General features: G+C 39.6%; 1 protein-coding gene across 1 annotated transcript in view; it reads left to right on the top strand.

Moving 5' to 3' along the window:
- Positions 1–252: 252 nt before the first annotated feature.
- LOC124545064 (junctional adhesion molecule B-like) overlaps positions 253–16,660 on the top strand; it is a 706,501-nt gene continuing 690,093 nt past the window's right edge. Inside the window, exon 1 of the mRNA XM_047123862.1 lies at positions 253–1,338. Within this exon, the coding sequence (XP_046979818.1) occupies positions 1,263–1,338 (76 nt within the window). The 5' untranslated portion in view covers positions 253–1,262. The remainder of the gene's footprint in view (positions 1,339–16,660) is intronic.

Below are 16,660 nucleotides of genomic sequence, written 5' to 3'. Positions count from 1 at the left end.
ATCTGCCCTGTGCTGTCTCCACGACCAGAACAGGGACATGGATGCCCGTGCGGCGCGGATCGGAGCGGCGCGGCACTCTGCAGCGGCTCGCGCCGCCACCGCCAGGGCGCAGCAGCGTCGCCGGCGGCGCCTGGGAGCGGCACCGGGTCGCCAGTAGGTGCCGGCCGTCGAAGCCACGCTGACGCAGCCGCCAGAGCTCCGCGTCGCGACGCCCGTCTGGGAGGAGCTGCCGACCTCTGCTGGCCCAAGCAGCGCGCTCATAAGTCTGCGTCGCGGGTGGCCGCCGCGTCAGGGGCTACAGCCCGCCGGGTGTCGGCGGTCCGCCTCAAGTTCTACCAGTTACATCCAGAAATTGGATCTGTCACTGCGGCGGCGACACACACTCTAAGTGATCTGAGTGTGGCGAGACTGTGTAAAATGTTAGTCTGACGCCAAGTGACGACATACACGCACTTGTGTCCCACGTGTCACGCCTCTGGATTTATTCTACAAAGTGTTCTGGTCATTTTTTTACGCAAATGTGTGTGATGCGATTATGAAGTGTAAAGGACGTAACGTTGTTTCTCTCACCATTTCAAATATATGTATCTGTTGAGAGCATAGCTGTCAGCTTGATTGGAACAGTATTTCTAGTCGAGTAGAGTGAAGCACGCACAGCTTCGGGTAAACACGAGGGGTAGAACGTTGCTATCATTTCGTCAACGACCTCTCGTCAAATACTGATGGATTAATTTTCGCTTGACACAATCGTCAACGAATCAACGGAAGAAAACGTAAAACTGTCATCTCTGGCAGCTGTACACTAATGTGATGCTGATACAGTGTATTCTTCAATTAGATTATCTGCTGGTAAATTTCTTAAGCGATATCGTGTAGTTAAAGTGCTTGCCGGGACATCTGAGAACCTGGAAAATAGTGTACCAAATAAGGAACGTGCCTGGTAATTAAAGCGTAATCAGGCAGGCTTTTGAGACACACATTTGTCAAATATTTTTCTGAAAAAATCGATCTGAAAAATCTCGATTTATTTGAACGACGAGCGACTGACTCGTCATCAGGACCGCCTCCGACAGTTGAGCACTCGTCGCTATCAGCGAGGATTTCTCTACGTGGTGGTAAACTGAGAGCCCATAACGGAAGATTGAAGGAGGTTACTGTGCCACCGATTTGTTGTGTGTGACGGACTGCGCTGTGAGGATGTAGTGGGATATCGACAGCGGCGACGATAGCCTTGCTGCCGGCTGCAGCCCGAGTCCGAGGAGATGCTGCTCAGAACGTTGGGAGCGCGCCTGCCGTGGTCCGTGTGCTGGGCCCTCGTCTGCCTACACATCTACAAAGGTCAGTTTCCATTCTCACTACTGCTTCACTACGGCAGGCCCCCAAAGAGCAATGGGTAAAGCTTACCTGGATTCCATCCGCGCCAACCGCCAGAGCGTCCACAAAATTCTTTGAAACACATTATTGTTCTGTCCCACCTGCTGAAGGCGAAAGCACTACAAAGAGTGCCACGCCTTCCGTCTCGAGTTGCACCGAACGTGTCTCAAAAACATTTTCTTTCTTAAGAATGCCAATTTAGTACTTCATTTGTCATTTTTTTTTTACTGTCGACAGCTACAGTTTTCGTTACTATCTGTTTCACTTTTAAGACCGAAATATATATACAAACTATAATATCCTTCAGATTTCCACAAACACCTACGTAACTTAAAAAAATCCATGCCAATTAATTATTATGAAGTACTGAATAAAAAATCATATCAAAATGATGGCAGAAATAAAATTATGAGCTGCGTAAGGTTACACATTTACCAATGCTGTTCTGCATCTCTGCATTATGTTCACATGAAAATTTCTGGAAATAACAACGCAAAAGAATGCATATTATTTAAAAAACGACCTAAAATTGATGGACATCACTTTGCTGATCAATCTGGCTATTTTAGTAGAAGAGTGTCTTAGCCAGTTCGTTTATTGATATTATTTTTAATTACGCTCAAAAAATTTATGTAAACTGTTATCAAATGCTCCAAGCTGTGAGTGAACATTCTCGTATATATAAGCCTGAGGTAGTCTCACCTTGCTTCTTTAGAGCACGCTGGATGCTGTTGATTCGAGGGAACTGTAAAGCGTTGTCTAAACCTGATATAAAGCGTTGTCTAAATCTCATACAGAAATATTATAATCCGTGATATACATTATTGCTGGAAAGTAGTCACTGATGTTTCGATACTCAAAGGAAATATTACTAGTGTAGCATCCCAAAAAATATTCTGTTCAAAGTGCTTCAGTATGTGCACAGAGTGACTGTAAGAATGAATTCAAGAAAAGTGTACGTTAGGTTATCCTTTTCCAAGAATGGTGATCAGCGTAGAACGCAAGCACGGAAGTATAACACCAAGTGTAACATGTTGCGTATTTGTTCAAACTATGAGTTGCAGGCTAGAAATTAGCTGTCAGAAGTCTAATCTCAACAATGATCACAGTTTTTTGAAATAATCAGCAAAAACCTGCTCAAAAGAAATTTCTTTCTTTACAGGTTTGAGGCACCTAATGGCCCTCTTCAGAAGTTATAATTATCGCATTATTTGTGAGCGTCAGAAGTAATATAGATGCATCTTATTATTTATTGGTGTCTCTCGCAAAGGATGCCACAAGTATAACTTTTAAAAAATGGCACTAGGAGCCTGAAAACAGTAAAGAAAGAAACTTTCTTTTTTTCAACTGATTGCTGATTATTTCAGCAAACAGAAATGCAGTTCCTGATGATGGATAAAACTATAAAGATCATTGTTTTATCAAACACTGTCACTCATATTTAGCCGAAATGTTCTCTTCGACAGCATTAATTTTCGTTGTAAATCGTAATCCTGATGATGACGATACGCTATACTTTCTGTAACGATATATTTCCTTCATGACGCATCCATATATCAGAATGATTTTATAATGCTATTATGCCAAAAACTGTCATTGTGAACCCGTTGCTGTGTACAAACCATAGGTTGACTCTTACATACAAGATTACAGCAACCAGCATCTTTTTACAATGCTACTTTTTTAAACAGTGCCGGTACCGGTTTCGGACCAACAGGTTCATCTTCAGCCGGCTATTTCACGTTTTACATCAGATAGTCGTCTGAAGATGAACCTCTCGGTTCGAAACCGGTAACGGCGCTGTTTAAATAAATAAATAGCACTGTAAAAAGTGGCTGGTTGCTGTAATCTTCAATGTAAGAGTCGACCTATATTTTACTAATACTCGCACATATCCCTTGCGTGTATCCTTCTCACTAAGTTCCAGTTCTGTGCAACAACTTTGTGTCCCTTATCCATCACCTTAGGGGAATCCATTTTAATTGCATTATAATCAGATAAATTATGCAACTATTTCAATGGGACATATCTCATGATGGACCAGAAAAAATACCTCTGCTCTGAACAAACGTCAGAGGATTAAAACTACACATTTATCTCATAATTACCACAGGTATCATAAGAACTGCAAGATTGCTTAAATGTTTACAACTGCAAAGTATTTTTCACTTTCTTTGGTTAACAATTTCATTGTATATCTCACGGTAGCCATGAGGAGTTAAAACCTTACTTTGCCTGGAGTATCCTGTTGAATTTTCTCCATTTTATTTCTTCACTCCCAATCGGGCTCACAGCCACAAAAACGTTGTGAAATCAAGGAACTAAAAATAACGCGCCCAAAGACGAGTAATGAGGTATTCTGTGGGAACGCTGCATCATTTCTACCATTTTTTGCGACAGGCAAATGGTTCATACTTCACTGGCTTAAAATTATTGTTAAGATTACTTAGTTTTCCCACATAATAGCAGCATAAAATGAAAAATAGTTTTTGTCGAGGTGTTGTTTCACTAATGCTGAATAGATTCATAAGGCTGTATGTCTTTGACTGTAATTAATATTTCTTTTTCCGTGTCTAGCTATGCTGCTTTACATTTAAGGTTTGTCAAGACTACTTGCACTGCCACAGTGTTGATCACACAAGGAAATGTTGATACTTTCTTAAAAGCAGACCTCTGCACAAATGAACTTTATCTTTCATCTATGTCCTACCACAGTAGTTTTCAAGTATCAACGAGGACCTCTAAATCGAAATTCACGCCTTTGATTTGTGTCAAGAGAGAGTCCGTCTTATGCAACACAATACTCTTTTGTAAAGTTATGTCAGATCTTTGAATGGGACTTAACAGTTTCTATTTCTATATTCAGAACAAAATAAAACTGCGAAAGGTGCACACGCATCACGAAGGTAGTAGTTACTAGGAGATCACTGGGTGAGACGGGAACATCATAACCCTCCAGTTGGTACTAGGGGCATCTTATGATCACCACATAATAGAAATTTTATTAGTCCAGTACTTAATTGCTTATTTTCCACTTTTCCTCGTGTCAGGCTCTGGATTGCAGTTCATCGATTGAACTATCAGTGTAGTTTTCTTCAGCAATGCAAAAATTGGACATTTAAAATCGAGGTGTTCTCCATAAATGGCGTATTTTTGTCTCGAAGAAAAAGTTAGTAACACATTATTTTAAAGAAATTAAAAATATACACGGTTTTGAGTGTAAGGCAATTTGAAAGTTCCTCAATTATGTACTGACGTTTGTAATAAGGGTTGTCGTATCTTTCAAGTTTCCAGCATTGGTTTGCCATTGATTCGAGACGACGAAAATGTCACTTTAGACAGCTTATATATACATAGTTTTCTGGAAAACAAAAGGCTTCTGCACCATCGAACAAAAAATTGATTGTTTCTGAAAGTTTCCGACAGATTTCGCATTTAATAACCTGTACGTTACGAAGGAAAATGTTTCTTGAATGGAGGGCTTCTACGGGATAGCGAAATTTTAAGTAAATTTTATACGTGGAATTTAATGTCAGGCATTTTCTTTTATTTCAAAGGCGCCTTAAACTTTGGCTGATAACTACGTTTGAAGATCATGTTTCGCAATAAGTTTTCGTAGGTGTCAAATACGTTAATTCCGTAGACGTCAAGGTCTGAGTATTTATTTTGTGTTATCTCGCGTGTTTGAGGAGTCAGCCGATATAGCAGACGTTCGGTCTTATATATGTAACCCAAAACTAACACAAATAGATAATATCCCCAGCCGCACACATTTAGAGGAGACATTTTGGTTCTGACACATGTCCTGTACCCGGGAAGAACGTCACAGTGAAATAACTGAGGGAGTACTGATGTGTGGGTGTAAATAGTGGTAACTCTTTTGTTTTGATGTGAATCATCAGAGGATATTGCTTACATGCAACGTAGCGCGAAAAGCGTACGATACTTACATTATTGCAACAAACGTCTGTGGGGTTACACATATAACATTTAACACAAAAAATTCAATTTTTATCCTACTATCTAGCAGATATCTCATTCGTACTGTTCAGTCAATTGAGTGTAGATCTAGAAAATTATCGATCTTACAATAAAAGTATATTGATTAGATCTTGCGTCCTAAGGAAATGATGAAAGATCAGTTTTACAGCTTCATTATTCGTCAGCCTGCATTTTTATTTAGATTTCAAATAAAGGTTGAAACCAATACAAAAGACACAGTTAAGTATCGATCAAACAAATTTTATTTTCTTTATGGCTGAGATGATGTTCAATTTCGTTACAATACTAAAAATACTTCAATAAACTGAAGTTATAAGCCTATGTAAAAATATATTTTTTGATTTAATTCTCAGAAAAACGGTCACGTAGTATGACAAATAACAAATTAACAACGTTAACAGAATTACAGAAAGACAAATGTAAAAAATATTATTGAGGTACAGATTTAAAGGGCAAACGGTAATCGGAACAACTAAACCAAATGCACTGATGTCGGAGTCGTCAAAAGAAGTTCAGGAAGTCTGCTGAATTGAAAAATGGCTGTTGGCGCAAGTAATAAACATAGTCATCACTTTTGTATCTTTTCGTGCACAGTTCTCATCGCAGAATTTTAACAATTCTAACTTACGTACAGAAATGAAAGCCAGAGGAAAAACTCTTTCAAATTCATAGTGAACACAACAGAAGCAAAACTATTAACCGGAAAGTACGTTAACAAACACAGACATGAGAGCCACATCTAAACCCATCGAAACAGATATTAGTAAAATACCAAATGAAAATGTTGGAATGTGACACAAAGATTTAATCATACAAAAGTGAGTGGTTTACGGAAAGAGTTGGACAAAAGATAAAGTGTATCTCCTCAAATATGAGGCAATACAATAAAATGCTTACAATAAAGTGATTAATATACACGTTAATGTAATTAATGAATCCTAAAATGAATATATTATCAATTCAAACAATACAAACGACAACTTAGAAAATAATTGACTCGAATTACCTCAATGTCAAGCAGAACCTCTAGCGTTCGTAAGGAATGGGGTGGAATTGTGCAGCCCGTCTTCATAGGACATGGGAGATTAACTAACAAAATTTTCAATCAAATGTACAGTGAAACTAGTCGTAAACGTCAAGCAAGTAATAGCTGAGTCACGGATGTTCATAAACTGGCATCACAGAGCTTCTTCATCAAATTAGTGTTAAAAGTATGTCTTACCATATTTTATTAGGGGAGTCGCGATCATATTTTAAGGATAAAATTTTTTCTAGATTCCCCAGCTGTCCTGAGAATCTCCTTGACTGTACCTGTTAATTCTGCCTTCATTCAACTCGTCAGTGATTGTGACCAATTGAACTGAACATTGCTTTGTAAAACTTCAGCGTTACTCATGTCGCTACTAGCGCTGTGTAAGCAGAAAAACTGTTAATTGTATTTTACTTTAATTTCAATAAACAACCGGCATGTTATTAAATTATGATGGAAGACAATTTTGAAAAAGAAAAAAAAGGAGAAAAGATCTGCGGTGGTTTAAATAGCTAACCTCTCCCACCGTCAGGAACATACGACACATTTTCGGTTAAAATACTCCCATTTACCCATTTAATAGGTTTTAATGTACAAGCGGAGAGACGAAGTGTTGCAGAAGTGACACAGCGCAGAACGAAGTTAAGATAAACAGAACGAGAAGAGCCAAGCCATTTTGAAACGGAAGGCTTACGGCCAGAATGCCCCAGTTATATCGCTTACGTTAATTGGGAATTCCTTCCTGGCTTAAAATTCTCAACAGCTCTAAGCGTGCCGACGCGACTCACTATTTCACTGAAATACATATCGACAGGTTGGCCTTTTTTTCGTCTCTCTTTTTTATTCGGCCTGGTCCTCTGCTGCACTTTCAGTAATTGAGACAGCCGCATATTCGTCCGCCCTTTTCAGAAAAGCAGTTTGGACGCATCCGTTCTCAGAGCAGCTTTTTTTGTCCCCATTTATTTTTCCCTTGTTCCCTGGCAACACAGCCTGGTCTAGAGCCCTAGGTCTCCTCTATGTTTCCATTTTCTGTGTAAAATTTCTTGTGGATTTACGTCACAGCTCTTTTGTAGCGCGCTGACAGTTTCCTTTTATGCAGCGCACTGCAAACAGTCTGCTGCTACGTGGCTAACAGGCGACGAAGGACCAACTGCATTCCTTTGTTCCTGCCAAGTGAGCCAGCCGCGTGCCCACATGGCACAGAGCGCTCAGTGGTACTACCACTTGCAACTGTTTTCCGTCAGAATTTGTTTGCTTGTGCAAGTTATCAGCAGGCTGTTAAGCAAACGGGTCGTACGGTACCCGCGTGGCAGTTTAAAATAAGATCCTAATTATACGTTATCCTATGAGGGTATTTTCATGTTCCGTCCATTTCGCAACAGTTTTGTATATGACGGTTTACCGAAAAACCTTTTGCATCGTACATACTGTTGACCACCACTTTCTATCTAATATAATTCTATGAATGCGTGGTTTCCGTTGCTTCGAACATGTGTGGCAGAAGAGACACCAGACGTTCATATAGCTGACTCTCGTCGATGAATAATAGTTCCACAACCTTCAGTGCGGATGCTCATTTACGTTCGACCTCCAGCGGGAATCTAAAATTAGCGGTTATGAAGCACATGGACATGGACTGCGTATAGGCAGCGCTAAATGGGATTGAGGCGGTCGGATGGCATGCCGAGATAGCCCGCGCATTTGTGATCAACACTAAATCTTCATGATCATCGATTAACACAACTGCCTAATAAGCAAGAGATCTCGGATTCGAGTCCCGGTCCGGCACATATTTTCACTCGTAGCCGCTGATTCCGATGAAACTGATATCATTAGTTCTTTCCTATTCGTTTCCGTTTTTGTAGCTCCACCTTCGATTTACATAATAGGGTAACTCCGTATGTTCTCGACAAACTACTGGAGGAATTTACTGGTTTGGTTTTGTCATCAGCTTCCTTTCTCGTAACAGCTCAGCTACGGAGATACGGACGCCGTGGAAGAAATGTATCACATAATCATCTAAACGAGGTTTGACAAAAATTAACGATGACTGCTCGAATTACTATTTCTGTTAGCGTATAATACGACGCTGTTTTTCGGCCTACAATTCCATCGATACACTATGGCAGGTTTCAAATTATTATTGCTCAGTTTACGCGGGAAGCGACATACAGAAATGTTACAGTCCTGGAAGGAATGAATGCAGCCGAGTGTGGTCTCACGTCAATTTCACTTTGTTGACGATCACAACTAACTGAGTCGCGATCCGTCCAAAAAGTTCCGTGGCTACGGTGTAAGCTTAAACTAACATCTGAAAACAACAGAAGTGCAGTCGACCAGTTAGCTGTGAGGAGACAGTGTTAACTAGTGGATGTAAGGCAATAATGATTCAACGTTATTGTGTCACAATGGAGTAACATTTCAAAAATGTTCCGAAGAAGGGAAAAGTGTGCGCAAAATTTTATCCTACTCTCCTTGCCTCCCAACCGGACATGACTTGGCTTGGACGCCTGCTTCAATTTAATGGAAGTGTGAAAAGCTGATAATTGTTTCAATATAAGATCATCACTGGTGACGAGACACTCCAAAAATTGCAACTTAGCTTATCTCTAGTTTTTATGAATCCAGTCTCTAAACGTTTTGGACTCACGTGGAATATTTAACAGGTACACAAATTTGCAGCCTCTATCTCGTTATGTTTTCTCACACGTCGCTTACAGCATTTTCCGATGAAGCATTAGTATCGTTCTGTAGTGACTAACTCGTCCACTGATATTTGACGCTACATGTTGATGTTTCTCACAGGCCCAGTGGACAGCAGGAAAACAGTCGAGCTCTTCTAAAACGATACAAAAAACCGTTCCACTCTAATGAATTCACCACCTTTTAGTGTCGCACCTCTTTTATCTCAACATAACATTCTACTGTCTGAAATGCCTAGATCTGATTATTAAGTTATATGCTTTATTCCCTCACATAATCAGCTCTAAGAGTTTGCAAATAATATAGAGCTTGCATAGAATATATATTTATGAACCAACAAATTACTGACATCCTTTTTAAATTAAATCTCAAATCTAAACACTTTCAGCCGTCTGAATTTCCCGTTAATTTAATTTTTGTATCTGGAAATTTAGACGACTGAAGGTGTTTTGATCTGACATTTTATACTGAACAGCCGAGGGCTACCATACCATCTCGTGTAAAGATGAACTTATAGAGACGTAATATCCTTTCTGTTTTGATCTAATTTTAAATCTTTGCGGTGGTTACATATAAAGAGCTCTCTACATCCGCATATCACACTCATGTTAGGGAACCACTATTTAACACCACTGCAAAATACCTCAATTGTTTCTGTTTAGTTTTCTAGATTCCTCGCCCGATAACTGCGTGCATTGTGCGACACTATAATTTTCGTAACCTCATGACATTGAAAAATGGTTTGGGGTCAGTACCCTTACCTACGAATGTTTCCAAATACACTAAGTTAATCCTGGCTCAAAGTCTTTTTTTTTTTTTTTTTTTTTTTTTTTACTTTCTCAACTCTTTCCAAACGACTTTAATCTTCTCTTCAAAGTGAACCAGTCGTTCTACTGTCACGATCTTGTAGGCCGATTAATTTTTGGATATGTATATGAGATGCATTCAGATCTACACTTTACAACACTGAAGCCTTAGAACTGCTTGCATGGTTTGAATGACACTACAATAACTATTTTCTGCTGCCACATTAATTTATCGTTCCGCTAGTAGCGTTCAATTTTTTCGCTCTGATAGCCGAGTTCGCTAACGCCTACTCAAGCAGTTCTTGTTCAGTGCTGAAAAAAAAACGGCAGTAACATTTAGTTGGCGTAAGAAAAAAGACGATGGAATGACTTTTCTGATCACCATACTAAGTGTTGTTCAACTGCTTTCTGAAACTTATTTTCGTCTGTTTTTCTCGTAATACAAAAAGTAATGTGTAGTTCAATGTCGACAGATGCTTTCTGGTATCGATCCCTATGCTATTTTAGCTAATATAAATAATTTTAATTTGAAATTTAATTTTGTTTCCTAACTAACAATACGAACAATATAACAGTTTTTCTTTAAGGAGTTTCCTCGTATCATTTCGAGTAGTTTTCGGGAACACGTCTTTGAATGATCTCTTTCAAACACCCTTTCCTCCTAGCTTCAGCTGATTCGCTTTCGTAAGAATGCCCCACGATTTTGTACGGATTTCATACGTACATTTTTTGCGGATATGACGTACAGGAGTCACTGTAGAAGCTGAGGTTCAAATAAACGTACAAAGTTCACAAGACTTTTCAAAGGCCTAGTACGAAATATTATAGGGATACACCAGAAAAGATGCACCGTGATTTCGAATACTGAAATCAAGTTCGATTGAAAGAGGACCAATATTTCCTTTGCTTCACTAATCATGTAATATGAATATCACTGTAACTGCTGAAACATGTTCACATCTGATATATTTATTTGTCCCCACCATTCTGACGTTGTGTTTCACCTGTAACAATCACAACAACGACCGGACTACAGCGTCTGCCCCTTCTTTGTCCATTATTACGTGCATTTCACGCATAAATTTCCCAGGATATGGACTACGGAGGATCTGTTGGCTAACTCACGTTGAATTTGATGTAACGTAATGTCGGAAATTGTAAACCACACTAATCTTGTGGAAATTAATAAAAAAATAAACATCTTTAACCTCTACTTTTATCGATAGTGTGTGGTATGTTACATCTCGCTCCGAAGGATAAGAGCAACCTTTATCCGTTGATCATGGGACCATGAACCAATTCGTGATGCAATTATGATGTCACAGCGATTTGCTTATTTTATTTGAAACATAGGCTACAAACTGTTGAGGAAGACAGAGATTGGAAAACATCTAATAATTGAGGACGTAGTTTGCAAGTGCTACTCGAATGAGGTGAAAAGGTTGTGGCGCGCCGCATCAAACCAGTCAAAAAAGAAAACGAAAAGAATTATCACAACATAACATGATTCCACCAACATTTATATTTAATGAGTAGTACCACGGTAGGATGTAAGTTCCATAATTTACAATCCGGTTTCCGGGTTCACATTCTTTCCGTGTATGTAGCTAAGGTTCACTGATAGTAGTATTTCAATTATCAGTTTTCAGCTCTTCTACAAGATGAGTATGTAATTCGCTTAGAATCGCTTTCTACTTATCTAGTTTCACTAACTGATATCACGATTCCATGAGGACTCAACCAACGTTTACTCCGCGTTTGTATTTGATCGATTTAGATTGCCTTTTTTAATTTTTGTGAGGAATGACTCTGCAAGATCCACATACTTTTTTGCTAAGTAATATATTTTTCTGCGTAATTTCAAGCCTAGATCCACCATCGAATGGCAGCGAGTGTTTCATATTTTATCGTATATTAGTTTTATGTTAGTATTATTTTTTCATGAAGTACAAGCATATAACGTTGAAACACCATCCAGCCTTATAGTTATGTCTGTCAAAATACGTAGTTTTGGGGACGTCTGTAGTAGGATGACAATTTATATGAAAAGCCACACAGTCTGATATCAACACCACAGATTTATTGTTGCACTAATTTCAACGATTGTAGGAATGTATCAGTAAGCCATTTGACATAAAATTAACGATTCTACATAAGTTTGAACTTTAAATTCGCATTAGTGACTATCGGTTAGTACTCACCGTACTTTTGACAGTTTTCCCCTGATACCCGATACGCTTAATGGAAACCGATCTTGCCTGTGAATATCTTTACAATTTATCCTGTAACGTTCAATTTTATGTTTGTTTGCTAACGTTAACATTTCCCATAGTCTCCTGCGTCATTTCGATGAACCATAATGATAGCGCTATGATATTCTTAACATACTTCAGGACAGATTCGAATTTGCCGTCTTTATTGTCTTTTCATCTATTTCACTGATTTTATAAACAATCGGTTACAATTAGTTTCAAATATCTATTTCAGTGCCACCCGATTTTCCTAATTGCTAGTGCAATTTCTACTGGGAAGCATAATATGTTTATGATACAGATGAGCAGTATACACAAAATAAATTTGGTTGTGTGAAATAGTGAAGATTGTGATGTCGAAGACATGAGTGCGTTCGTAGGCCATTCGGACACATAAGAGTCGACTCTTATCAGCGTAGCGCCAGCCATTCACATCTCTTTCCAAGAAAGAGCAGTGGTCATTTTATTCCCCCTGTCAATATTCTAGGTAGAACTCGTATCAACTTATTGAATTACATCAAGAAGTTTCAAAATACTTTATTCATAGGGTGGTCCCGGACGGCAGTGAAGGCATTAGCTTTGTAGATATTTTGTGTACGTGATAGTTTTTTCGTAATTGGTATGTGTCTACATGTCTATATTTTATTGCAGCCCGGAAGTAACGACCAGAGGATCTGCCCTATCTGCTAACACCAGGGCTAAATTAGGGGAAAACAGTAGGTTAGTTCTTGAAAGACTAAGCAACTGGTGCGTAGAAAACGAATTAACTATAGCAGTACACGAAACAGTCTGTATGTTACTAAAAGGAATATTATCAAGAATTAGAAATCCCACAATCAGAATAAATAACCCACCTGTGAAAAGAAAAGAGGTATATAGGTACCTTGGAATTAACATCGACGAAAAGCAAAACTTTCATGCACGTATAGAAATCGTCTGCCAGAGAGGCATTAAATTATTAAATTAATTGGCAACAATTGGCCAAAGAAGTTTTCAGCTGCTATTAAGTGCAATAAGAACGTTGCACAACGCTATTTCACTCGCTACTTTGGGCTAAAGTGGAGTGTTTGGGCTCATAGAGCCAGAACGATAAGGACAGCACAGGCTCTAAGACGAGCACCTGACAGATGCACATAGAGCAACACCGACTGGGGCGCTGCTGGTGGTGTTACGCTTGCTACCACCAGGGCTATTAGTAATAAAGAGAGGTGCACAATATTTGCTCAAAATGTGCGAATGTGGTAAGGTAAAGGAGATACTGGGCACAAGAGCTGTATCGAATAAGAAAATGAAAGCGCGCATTTATAGAGAATGAAAAGAAACAGTTCTTACTAACATAAAAGGAAGAAGGGAGCTATACACTGCATGTTGGGACATGGTCCGTATCACAGCTACTTACTAAAAATACGACAGCGCACCACAGGTGAATGTCGAGCAATGGGTATCCCAGATCACATCTGTTGTGTCTAGGAGTTCTGTCTACTCGGTTCGCGGGACAAACAATAAAACAACTCGTATTAATGAGTTTTATTGTATCAAATACAATACTTTGGCAACTATACAGGTGTGTCGCTAGCAAAAGGCGACATACAAAATAATCAGTCTTGGCAGTGACTGTTGATCTCTAAATGAGAAATGTCTGACCTGAACTGCTATCCAATTCACTACGTTGACGCTGCTATCCAAGTGGTCCATACCAGTAGGGCGCGGCGCCAATGTCCTCGTCACCTAGGGGTCGCTGTTGTCGCGTTGTCGTCCTGGAAGGGAGGTCCGTCAACTTGCGATTGACTGACTTTTGCTCATAGCATTCTATTCTATGTCTTTCATGGCTGGCGTGCCGGCGCTTAACTCTACGCCGTAACAACGTCGTGTGGAAGGTTGTCCTTCGATAAGGTGGTATATATGAGGACAGGAAATCATTTGGAAATACAGCAGTGTATAATATAATGAGGAATGAGGAACTGTGACATAAGATGAACTCGCTTACAGTTATCATTTTATGAAGTGCAAGCCTACAAGTGTGGCTCGGGCATGGATATGTGTGATGTCCTTAGGTTAGTTAGGTTTAAGTAGTTCTAAGTCTAGGGGACTGATGGCTTCAGATGTTAAGTCCCATAGTGCTTGAACCATTTATGAACCTACGTTGCTGAGAGACAACCAAGAGTAGGTCTCACTTCATGATAACGAGACAAGCTACCGCAAAACAACCGCCTACGGCAACCTTCGGAAGCATTTAGGAGACGAGCCTCGGTGACAACCAGGAAGTATTTATTGTGACACTGACAGCCTTCTCCCAGCCTCTACACCTTGGGTGGCACAGCAGTACAGCCCCTGGGAATTCTGAGTTGTACCTCAGCGGACCAGGAGCTAGCCATCCGGACAAATGAGAGTTCCAGCTTGATACCAATACCAAGTACAGTAGTGTAGTGTAGTGTAGCGCTGTGAAGTGTAGCGTTGTAATAGCGTAGTCCAGAATTGTAAATTACAAAATTTTAGATCTATCAATGCTGTATAGTGTGGTAGACCAATAGCCTGTGCCTCCTAGATTGCGAACGAACAGATATCTGTACATCAGACGACCAAATGGTAGTACGCAGACTTTTTTAGTTATTATTATTGTTTTTTAATGTAGTCATTCTGTGTCGATTCCCTCCCCCCTCCCCCAGCATAATGCTTTGTCAATAGTAACACATTTGAAATTATGCCAAATTATTATGTGCTTTATTCATGCCAGCTTATGTGCAACATTCGATCTGTTCCTTTATACAGATAACAGACTAAAAGAAGATAGCAGTTAATAAGTATATAATAAAGTCAGGATGCGGATTTTCATCATACAGTGTATGACTTCCCTCTTCCCTTCCTATTCTACTTGAGAATGGCAGACAAGAACAAAGATATTTCCGACCTCCGTGTAAGACAGAAGTCTCTACATTACCTTCACATATGGGAAGAAATAATTGTAGCACATATTCTGTTGACAGTAAGTTATCACATGTTGCACATCGTCTTCCCTCGAGAGCGGGCGTAAACTACGGAAAAATGACAAATTACACAACTCTTCGTTGAAATTTCAGTTTTACTTTCAATAATGCGATTTAAAGGTGTCTGTGTGTCAAGAATATCTGGACGTAGACTTTATTAACGAACTAATTAATAGATTAATTGAACTTCATAGCATTAGTTGTTTCACTCAGTTTTGGCTGTCTGATGCAGCAAGCGTTTTTGAATATTTTTCAACAAACAGTCTCGGTTGTAAAATTGTATATATCAATAACAATTGAGCGTTTCGACATTGTACGACCTCATCAGACTGGAAATGAAACAAGTTAGATTAATCTATTACTTTCTAGTCTTTTCGCCATCCAGCCCATTACCGTGCTACTAGGGCGGCACATCGCGTCACACGCCTGTAATTAGTTCTGTTCTTGTGCTGGGCCGACCACCCTAGCCCATCGTAATTTACTCTACATCCACATAATATATACGTGCTCTGGCCTATGTATACCACGGCGAGCCAGCGTTAGTACACGCGAGGTTTCTAAATGGTGTACTATTTTATTTATTTTAGATTTCCGGTTTTTCCACCACCTACCACTAGCCCTGCTTAGTTTTACTTGCCGTTTAGGTCGTTTACATATCTGATAGACATTCTCCGACAACATTTTATAGCCAGACTCTTCTTATTCTTATTTAATGCCCTTTAGCGGCAGATGGTGGATGAAACTGATTCTGATAAATTTTTGCTTGTGGTTATAGGTTTATTACTGTCCCTCGTGCCCTAAGCGTACAGCTTAGAACCACGCCTTATTCTATTTACCGTTTTCTCATATTAATTATTCTGCTGTCACAAGATAAATGATGATGCCTTACAAGAGCGAGACGCGTAATTCTCATTAATAAAACAAAATGTTGCAACCGGGACTGCTATACTGAAAATATCGTTGAGAAGTAGCGGCACCGGCCAGGAAAACTCACAACGGCATGGACAGCGGTGTGCTGACCACATGCCCCTCCTATCCGCATCTGGTGACACCTAAGGGCTGAGGATGAGGCGGCGGCCGATCGGAACCATTGGACCTTCATGGCCTGTTCGGACGGTGCTGCTGTTAGCATTCCTCTAACCAATCATTGCCGGGCTTCTAGTTTTTCCACAACAGACCTATGTGCTCAGCCGTTGCGAATAGACAGATTAAATATTTCTTCGTTGCTGTGGTGCACAGCACTCATTGCTGTCTTTTACAATACATTGGAATATAATTATCAATGTTCAGGATCTTCTATTGGATTTCAAATCTGGAACACTTTTAGGATTATTTTATAAATCCAGTCTGCATTCCGTAAAAGGCATCAGAGGGCTACAGTGTTGTTCAATATTTAGTTATCATATTAAACTATGGTCACTGGTCTATCACGAGTAAGATAGGTACGCTCGACACTGTTACATGTAAAACATCCAGTTTAATTCTTGAACGGACTAGTGCTGTAACGGT

The sequence above is a fragment of the Schistocerca americana genome, chromosome 8 (assembly GCF_021461395.2).
Source record: "Schistocerca americana isolate TAMUIC-IGC-003095 chromosome 8, iqSchAmer2.1, whole genome shotgun sequence".
NCBI lineage: Eukaryota > Metazoa > Arthropoda > Insecta > Orthoptera > Acrididae > Schistocerca > Schistocerca americana.
Note: the sequence above shows the minus strand (reverse complement) of the source record. Positions and strands in the feature narration are given on the sequence as shown.